Genomic DNA, 10,305 nt, shown 5'->3' with positions numbered 1-10,305 from the left:
AATGAATAAACAAAATAAATCATGACGGTTTCCTTACATAGTACATATCACATTATATTGGCTGTTTTATATGAGCTTATAATTGAACCAGATGGTTTTGTTTTTTTCAAATATTATTTTTCCACCTTGATTTCAAGATTCTTAAAGGACAAGAACCACTCTCCCTCTTCTTTTATATTTTCCTAAACCTACAACCCCCAGCACAGTTTTATACATACAGTAAAACTCAACGAATTTTTGGTTCACTAAACCTGGCAAATTCCACTTCCCTCATCCATCCACCTGCAAAAAGCCCAAATCTCTTCTTAAAAGCAACTTTGTAATGTCCTACATCAACCCCTACAGGTAAACTTACAGAATTCTTGGCTACTAGGAGTGTGGGTTTAAAGAAACATTGTAATGTATCGGTGGTTTTCTGAGATGTTTTATCAAGTTGATGACAATGGGAAAGATCAGGAGCCTATGGCTAATTTTGTAATGGAGAAATACAAAGCCAAACACAGCCTCTAGTGAGGCACTGAGGAAACAGGAACTGAGAACTAAGGATTTATGAGTTTGGGGAAGATGGAGTATCCAACCAGCTCCTGGTATCATCCACTAAATGGTCCCAGCTACTGATCAAATGCATTTAACTTGGCACTAGGATGCTGAAATGCACATCATTACAAAACACACCTAACTGCAGAAAAGACTTTCCTTCAATTTTTTTCTTCTCCTCTAACTACCCCCTCTTGTATTTGAATCTACCCTTCATTTCATTCTCTTGCCAAATTGTCTCATTTTGGGGCTTCATTTTTCCCCCTCTGATCTGTATGGATCTGAGTGTATACTTGCTCATATGCTTTTGGTAGTAGTGGTTTCCAGATCTTTGGTACTGTATTGTGCCAACTCTGATTCTCTTTGGGACTGACTCATGAATTAAAGAGAAATGTTTGCATGACCTGTTTATTTTCCCAATGCTGGATTTTAAATTGTTGAAATGAGAAGCGATTCTTACTGAGCATGGCTAACTAGAAATCAGAAAACAGATAATCCAAGTTAAAATTGCGATTAGGCTGTGGATAAACAGGTAAATTGTGGATCAACAGACACTACAGAGTGGTGAAAGAAGACGACTAAGGACAAATGCTGCCACAAGTGCACTGGGAAATAGAAAAGTAAATGCCTGTGGCAGGTGGGGAGGTGGGCAAGGAATAAAGCTGAAGATTGGAAAAGGTTAGGAGGTTAGCCTAGGTTGGATAATATAAGCGTAAGTTTTGGTGTCAAATACCTGGGCTTAAAATCTTACCTGTGATCTTCAGCAATTAAGAGTATGGGCTGATCATCAATATTTCTACCTAATTCATAATTTGAGGATTATGTAAGTCCATTCCTTAGAACATAACATGGTATTCAGTAATTGGCAGCTTTTATAATTACGTTCAAGGATGCAAGGGTCCAAAACACAACTGTTAGCCTACCAGTGTTGGCAGCTTTCGAGAAGAGCAAATAGCTATAAATCAAGAAAAGAGTAGTCTCTCACAGGCTAGAGAAAGAGGCACAAGAGTCACACTCAAGGCCACAAAGCAGTGAACCTTTTACTAAATAGTAAAGTTTAAAACCACACAGCTTAACAGTAATTTTAATTTTACCACTAGGTGGCAATGATACAGCTGAATTTCACTGACAAGATTAATTTTAACAACAGTAAGCAAATCCAGACAGAAATTCCAAGAAGCTTTTTAGCATACATTTTCATTTTAGAAAAATGAAAAATTCTTTTATATACAATTTAATTTATAGCAGAATGTGTAATTATCTGATTCACTCTTAACTTCTGACGCTGTTTTCCTTGGTGCACTGAGGCAATTCATGCAACAAACAACTTTTAAACAGTTCTCATCACAGAGAAGTCTTTTTAAAAAATCTGGACATATATCATGAAGATAAGAGAAATTATGGAAAGCTAAAAATCTTTTTAAGTTTTAGAATTCTAAGAAAGGCACTATAAAATGCAAAGTATTTCAATGAAAAAGTTAAACTTTTAAAAAATGACTGATAAAGAATTTTTTTTAATTTAGGGCCAAAACATGAAATAATATGGAGACACTTTGCTTTTAAATTACAAATTAAACTAACATTCACATAGGTAAAGACTTTTCAATGTCTTGAGTAAACAGTAAGTTTACTAAGCAAATTTATAAAAATTCTGACTTGAACTCTAGAAGAATACATTTTTATAAGTGTCAAAATAATCAATGATGAAATACCTAGACAACGACACTTTCCATAATTACTTCTGCTTTCTTCATAAAACAGGTCACAACCTATGGCTTATTTAAAATAATAAAAACTATTCATTTCTCCTTTTCACATCAAATAAAAGGGAAGATATGACAAACTTTTTCAAATTATAGACATTTTCAAACACACAGTAAAAAAAAACACAAAACTTTCAAATTCCCAAGACATTCCCCCACATGTAAGGGGGTAGCTCATATCACCACATGTAGCATCACAAAATCTGTACTATAATTAGATGAATAAATAATAAACCTATACTGTTAACCAATTCATAATATAATAAAAAGACCCAATTAAAACAAGCCTATTTATTACCTTTGTATAAATAACCTAAAGTTCCCAAAATTTTCAACTCCAATTTTTCTAAAATAGATCAGAATATCTCATTATAGATCAGCTTTCCAATAGTTTTCTAATTTAGCAACCACTTCCTATATTATATTTACTTCATTTCCAGAAAAATCTCTCCCTCTTCCCACCCAAATATAAGAGAATAGATGAACGATTTCTTTTTATAATTCATAGGTCACTGTTTCCTCCTCATGATTGGGCTTCACTTCGAATTATTATAGATCACCCTGAAATCTAACAATATACATATTTCTCATTCCATCACCGTATACAGATATACAAAATGGATAGCCTTTTAAGATGGTTAGCACAAGAAAAGTTTACTGTGGCAGCCCTCACAAATCAAACAACAGAATTCAGGAAAGTGCTCAATCTGCTCACTGTAATCTGTAACTTCTGCTAGAAAATTTAGGGAATACCAGTGTAATGGAAGGGATAATTATAGATCTAGAAAAGTGAATTCACGTGTACATGAAATTATATCTATATAGAATCAGCTTCCAATTATGTGTACAAATAAAAGGACAAGAGAAAGATGATGCAAAACACATAATCCTCAAACCGCTATAGATACATGTTTGTATCTGTATTTCACAGGACTGTCTGAGAATTTAGCATACCAAGAAAATTAAGCCATATTGCAAAGAGGTTAAGAGGACAAACACAAATACCAAAACGATAACATTGAATTGCCATTATTGACTCGAGTTTGTCATCTTCTGTTTATTTCTGATGGTGGCTCGAAGTTTACGTATCACCAGTCTATCAGGCAGAATCATATCACCTTGTTGTTCTAGATAATCCAATAAATTTTCAGTCCATTGGAGAGCAGCTGCATGATTAATATGTTTCTCTGGAATCAGTTCTATTTCCTCCTCCTCATTTTCACTGGATTCATCTGTCTGGCCTTGTGCTCTTCTGATGATTTCACTGTCAGTTAACACTTCATAACCTGGTTCAGTACTGTCCACTTCAAGCCATTTTTCAATAGTCTCAGTAGTCACATTTTCCAGTCCTTTCGTGTGTTGTAAAATGGTGGCCACAGTAGCCACTGAAATATCTTCTTCATCAAAGTCCGAGCCTTCTTTCTCCTCTACAGTAGGGAGAATTCTCTTCCATGCTCTGCTAATGGTAACTGGTTTTACTAAATTCCATGCCATTGCTATTTCATAAAGTGCATCAAGCAGAGTTAGCTTCTTCCAGAATGATTTCAGGTCATTACCTTCTTCCAAGTTGTTCTGGAGAAGACCTGCACGATAGTTTCTCTTCATTGTCGCTATGACTCCCTGATCCGAAGGCTGAATCAATGAAGCGACATTAGGTGGTAAATACTTAGCAAATATTTGGCCATCATCCGACCTCAGGACATTTTCATTTGGATGTGTTGGTGAATTATCCAACAAGAGCACAGCCTTTTCCTGCAGGCCTTTGGATCTTAAGTACTCTCGAACTTGCGGCACAAAGATCTTATCAAACCACTGTCGGAAAATGGAAAGATCCATCCACGCACCTTTTTGGCTGAAATAAGAGACTGGCAGGTTTGAGGTGTCCGTTGACTTGAAGGAGCGAGGTTTCTTTGCTTTCCCCACAACACAAAGTTTAAGTTTGTGTAAACCTGTTGCATTGGCACAACACATGACAGTGACTCTCTCTTCAACTGACTTGTGCCCAGAGACAGTGCATTTACCTTTGATTACTGAAGTCCTGGAAGGCAGACATTTCCAAAAGAGTCCAGTTTCATCTGCATTGTAGATTTGTTCAGGTTGCAGATTTTCACGTTCAACAAAGTCTCGAAAGTTGTTACAAAAATCTTCCACAGCAGACTCATCTCCATTTAATCTCTCATTTCTAATGTTAATCTCTCTTATGCTGTGCCGCTGCTTAAAACGAGTTAACCAACCAGCAGAGGGGTTAAAATCACCATCCATTCCCAATGCATAAAAGAAGAATTCTGCCCTTTTTGCACAAATTGGTCCAGACACAGGATTCCCTTTTGCTCTTTGCTGGTTGAACCATTCCAGCATTGCTCTGTCCAGTTCCTCATACATGGATGGCTTCATAGATTTCCTCTTTGCCAGGAGACTTGTGGAATCAGAACTGCTGGCATAAGTTATAATCTTTTCCTTATTTTTTCTTATGTCCCGAACTGTGGTCTCACCGATTCCATAAATCACTGCCAGTTGTTTGGAAGAACCTCCATCTTCCAGTTTCTTTATGATATCTAGCTTGTCTTTAATAGTCAACACCACTCGCTTCCGTTTCCCTGACATGGTGAGGCTCTGGGACTCCGGGACTCCCCCCAACACTCACACTGCAGCAAACCACAAGATCTTCCTTCTCTCACACAGACTCACTTTAACACAGTCTTATACACTCAAGTCTTTCAAGCCTACCAAGAACCTGGTGGCCCTGACCCCGTCCCCGGCTGGGCCTGGCTGGTAAAGAGATGGAAGAGGAGGGAGAGAGGGGAGGAAGTTTGAGAGAACAGGCCTTTAACTTAGACGAGCAGTAGAGGAGGCCCCAAGTCAGCGCGGATAATCCGGTTTACAAACATTTGTTTTATTCCCCCAGTGGCCGCGAGAAAGAGTCTAACCCCATCGTGACCACGAGCCTCCTTCACGCCCAGATCCGGGGTAAACGCCCGTCACTAACCCCTGCCACACCCCAAAGTTACGGCAGAGAGCGGAAGAGCCAGGGAGTCGGGGACTGGTCCCCTTCCCCAGGGGTACGGTTACGTTTGATCCCTTCCCCTGCAGCCAGCCTGCCCCCGCAAACCCCACTTCCCCGCGCCGGGCTGAGCCTGCACAGTCCCCCGGCCCCTCGCAGCCCGCCGGGCCCCTCTCCCCACCTCAGCTGGAAACGGGACCCCGTACCGCTCCCTGCCTAACGCTCGGCGACCGCTCCGCCCCCGGCACACGCTCCCGGAAGATGCCCCCTCCCGCCGCCAGGCCCCGCCCATGGCCCCGCCCAGAGGCGGGACTTCCCCTGGTCCCCGGAAAGAGGAGTGTCGCTGGCCTGGAGCGGGAGCCCGGGGCGGAGGCGAAGGCGGAGGCAGGAGCAGAGGAGCTTTGAAAGGTGAGCGCGCGGGGGCGGCGCGGGGCCAGCCCGGGGCGGGGACTCGCTCTCGCTCCGGCTGCTAGTGGTTTGTTGGCGGGGCGGGGGGAAGCCGCGCCTCCCGGGCGGGGAGAAAGATTCCCGCGGGCGCCCTCGGGCTGGGCGGGGCGGCTCTCCTGCGCGCTTTTCTCCACTCGCCGGCCGCCCGGCCTGGGCGGGTGTCAGTTCCTTCCGCGATAGGGAAGGGGGTGGGACTCATGTGAGGAGCTCGAGTGGTGACTTTGCGGGCTTCTGGCCTTTCCAGACCCTTGTTTTCTGAGTGCGGAGCTCGTCTAGATTCTGGGGTTTGTGTCGTCCCGCGCACGTCATCGCGAAGCTGTGTGTAAGGGTCCCGTTGCCTAGCTACGGTGCCCCTCCATCCTGGAGGCAGAGTAGCGGACTGACAGGCGTGCTGCGTTGCGTACCTGCGTCCGGCCAGAGAGCCAGGTTTGTAATCATGCAAATGACTCTAGTGTTAACTCCGGAAAGGATCTATTCCTTCCTCTGCCACTCCTCCCTGCTGGATTTAGTGAACCACCTTCAGTGTTCCAGATTTTAATGAATGCTAATAGTTGTCCCGGCTGCCAAACTGGCAAGGATCCACTCTATGCAAAATTGTGGAGTATTGATTGTGGACCGAGATGCTAAGTGGGGGAAGCTGGCTTTCCTCTCTTTATATGTTTCTTCTTATTTTTCTATTTCCTATTTCTGTCGTGTTGTGCTACCCTGTTTTCCAGCCAGTGGAAGAACTGTGATAAATTTATTCACAGCGATGTGATAAGAGCTTAAACAGAATTATACACTGTAGCTCTTAAATCATGTGTTATGCTGGCTTGTTTTGGTGTCCCTAGTAATTTCATCAGATTGTGAACTCCTTGGGAGCAGAGACCGTATTGTTGATTTATTCTAGTAACGCCACAGCTCCGAGCATGTGCTGGCACCTAGTATCCATTCAATAACTATGTCCTTGGTTTGTTAAGGGCTCCTCTCCAAACTCATATAAAAGCACACACCAAGGAGGGGTGATGTTTTACAAGTAGGCATGAATCCCTTCTGGTGGAATTTCAAGTAATGGTTGGGGTTCCACTGCCCTTCAAACCTTACAGTGTCAGCTACCACCTACATTGTTGATAGAGCAAGTAAGTGATTCCTAGAATGAATATTTTCTTGAGGATGAATTAACCTCAAAGTCTAGAAGAAAGGATATTTCTTCTGATGAGAAATTCACGTGGCATCATCAAAGTACCTTCTTTTAGATGTAGAGTTACTGTGTGAGAGAAAGCGATATGGATTATCGCCTTTAATTCACATTCTTTGGCAGACAGCACAGCTGTTTATGTGCCTCTTAGGTGATATTAAGCATGAAGCACAAAGATGTGATAGTATTGATCATCTTCATTCACTTATTTAATGCTTTCTGTTTGGAGTCCCTTTGCCTAAAGGTAAGGTATGGTTAAAGAAGCCTGATTAAATTCTCATTTCAAGAAATTGAGTGTGTACTCCACATATATAGGAATTACATCCGTTTGCGTGGATTCTTTTTTTGAGTGAATTGTGGCGACCAAGAGACGTCTTACCCATCAACCGAGTTGAGTTTTACTTTCTCATTTTTCTCCTTAGGTTCAGTTCACTCATCTTTTCCCTCTGTCACCGTTCTTCCCTCCCCAGCTAATGTAGTAAAAGTATCCACAATTTAAAAAGAGGAGCCAAGAATATTTATGTTATCTTCTTTTACAATGACAGAATTTTTGACATTATTGATATAAATGGCAATTAAGAAATGTGAAGAAAGACCTTGGAAATTTGGCAGTTGGCCAAATGTAACTTGATTTATTTAAATAAAATTTGCCTCCTCAAACATTCAGTGCTGCAGTTTTCCAGAATAAATTTTTTCTCATCACACACTGCTCTTTGAAATTTTTACTTTAGGAGTCAGTGGAGAATCCCTTAAATTTTATGATCAATGTCATCAATAAGGTGGTAGAGGGAAGTCTGCAAATTTTCATCTCTTTTGCACATCCTTTTCTTGCCTAGTGGATAAGTAATTTCCAGAAGTTTCTGGCCTAACTCATGTGCACTAACATTCAGTTACATAATTTTTTAAAAAGTATGTTTGTAAACTCTAAACTCTTTTAGTGATTACTTTCTGAAACTAAATTTTAGCGTGACTGCGAGATAAAATAATGACTTTTTAAAGGCGTAATTTTTACTACTTTGTACAAATATAATATTGGCAGCAGTCATTGTGTAGCACTGGACGGGGGATCAGGAGTCCTGGTGTCTAATCCCTGCTCTGTCACTAACAAGCTGTGTGATCTTCGGTAAGTCATTTAAACTCTATGTCCTTGGTTTTGATTTTTGTAAATGAAGAGAATATCTTCCTTCTAGGATCATTGTCAGGATTTTAAAATAGATGTGAAAATGCACTCAAAAATTACTGTACATATGGGATTTTTTATAGCTTAAGTGTGTGCAGTCATAGGTATTTTTGTAGTGCGACGTTCTTAATTGTTTCTACCATTGTCATCGGAATCACCTATTGATATGATAAATAACTGTCTTTTGAGCAAGGTACAGTTCTGTAAGGTAATTATCTAGTGTATATGAAACTGCTTTTGCTTACTAATAAACTCATCTTTCACTTTAATTTTCCTACTGTCCATATTTGCTTTAGTGTGTTTACTGAAGTGTATTTGTCATTTGTTTTCATAAATGTTTTTTCATTATTTCTCTGAATTCAGACAGATTTATTACAAAGGCTTACCTTCTTATTACAGTGTAATGCACATACATAGTTTATGCAAATTTAACTATATTTGCTTAAAAAAATACTTCTGTGTACTATATGGCTTCAAAATATAAGCTGCCTAGTTGATCTGGTGCTTTTTTTTTTTTTTTTCAAAAAAAGCCAGTAATCTGTTTTAAACCTGGAGAAGAAACTGGGTAGACATACTGTGAAGCAGTATGATATACAAAAAAAACCCATACTTTTGAAAGTAATATGGAGATTTTTAAAAACGGTAATTTTGACCTGACCCCACACAGTTTTCATCTTTGCTGATTTTAATATAAGCTTTTCGTAATATGCAACTCAAGTGTAATTTCAAGTAGCAGAATATTTGGTCTATTGACTAGAATTTATTAGATCGCTATTACAATGCTGACTATATGTTGCAGCAGTCACTGTCATAAGGTCATACTTCAGCCTACACTATAAAGTTAATTTCTGGTGTATACTCTTAGCAACCATTGTTGTTCTGATTTCATATGAGGTATTACCATTATAGAAACAGTCACAGAGCCCTATAAACAACAAAATTTGTACAATCAGTGAATGGTGCATACTCCTCCCCCAAATAAAATAATCATCTTGGGAATTACAAACTTGGTTCAGAAGTTCTGCCATTGCTTAAAAAATTTTTGGTGTTCTATTTTTGGAATTACTTTCAGAGTTTGCAGCACATTTTAAAAATATTTTTAATGGTAGTTAATCTTTGTCTTTTGAAATTGGATTTTGTTTCTGGAAGCTGCTGACAGTGCTTAATAACTGAGACGAGTGAATAAAGTAGATATTTACTCTTTGGGATAAAAAAATTTGAAATGTACTTATTTTCATATTTTTGTGTATTTTTTGATAGTGTGGCTTACAGAAGATCTCTGGGAATATTCTGGGCCATGGTAAAATTATTGGAATAATCAGCCTCATGAGGTGATTTCTTTGAAGGAGATAACACTCAATTGAATACATAAGCTCTTAGACATGTATTAGGAGGTCAGTCTCATTACATTGTGATCATACTTCTATCCTTAGCAACCAAGACGTACATATGTTTTACTGTTTTCCTAGTTATCTTACTTGTCTCTAATTGTTCCTTTACTTTATACTTGTGATGATTTTAACGGAGTTCGCCCTTTTGTCAATTGAAAACCTAGCACATTTGTTTTTCTTCCCAATATCATGCTCTGCTTCACGCTGAAACTTTGTTTCTTCACCTATTATTGGATTGCCAGTAAGTTTTCTGTTGGATTATATTGTAACTTTAACTCTGAGTAGTTTAAAGCCATTGCCATTTTACTAAAGTATACAGAAGCTGCAATCTTAATGGATTCGTTCTGTCCGTTTTGCACTGCTCTCTTTTTGTGTCAATTACTACTTTATAACTTTCTTCATATAAACTAATTGATGCTTTATGTTAAAATTCATGTCATTGCTCTGTTCAGAATCCTTCTTTGCTAACAGGATGAATCATTCTGGTAATTCCACCCTATTTCTCTATACTCGTCTCTTTTTTTCCAGCATAAGGCCTCTTTTCACACTTTTTTGGTCACATTTACCTAGCGTATTCTTTCTCGGTGCCAAAGTTTTGACCTTACCATTTTTACCTGCCTGAAATTTCTTTTTCTTTCATTCTTTCTGTTCAAATATAATCAATCCTTCAGAATCCTAACAGATCATATCTGTTCAATAGAATCTTCAGCGAAGCACTTGTCCTCCTGATCTTCTTGCATCTTTACACTTTTATCACAGTTATTTTTATCACTCATTTGGTACTAAATGAAGACTGCCTTGCATTTTTC

General features: G+C 39.3%; 2 protein-coding genes across 8 annotated transcripts in view; one reads left to right on the top strand and one right to left on the bottom strand.

Annotated features, from left to right (window-relative positions):
• Positions 1–1,605: 1,605 nt before the first annotated feature.
• JRKL (JRK like) lies at positions 1,606–5,521 on the bottom strand. Its single transcript, XM_046638559.1, has one exon. It carries the CDS (start codon positions 4,902–4,904, stop codon positions 3,330–3,332), a length of 1,575 nt encoding a protein of 524 aa, XP_046494515.1. The 5' UTR covers positions 4,905–5,521; the 3' UTR covers positions 1,606–3,329.
• A 133-nt stretch (positions 5,522–5,654) lies between these two features.
• The window catches only part of CCDC82 (coiled-coil domain containing 82), a 31,942-nt gene continuing 27,291 nt past the window's right edge, over positions 5,655–10,305 (top strand). The window contains exons 1-3 of one of the 7 annotated variants that reach the window (XM_046637533.1): positions 5,930–6,174; positions 7,965–8,048; positions 9,366–9,499. The gene's annotated coding sequence lies outside the window, so the exon portion shown is untranslated. Of the gene's footprint in view, positions 5,710–5,925; positions 6,175–7,964; positions 8,049–9,365; positions 9,500–10,305 lie in introns of those variants that run through there. The other 6 variants (XM_046637532.1, XM_046637534.1, XM_046637535.1 and 3 more) reach the window with 6 other exon arrangements.

The sequence above is a fragment of the Equus quagga genome, chromosome 14 (assembly GCF_021613505.1).
Source record: "Equus quagga isolate Etosha38 chromosome 14, UCLA_HA_Equagga_1.0, whole genome shotgun sequence".
NCBI classification, from domain to species: Eukaryota; Metazoa; Chordata; class Mammalia; order Perissodactyla; family Equidae; genus Equus; species Equus quagga.
This window is presented reverse-complemented; position numbering and strand designations above follow the sequence as displayed.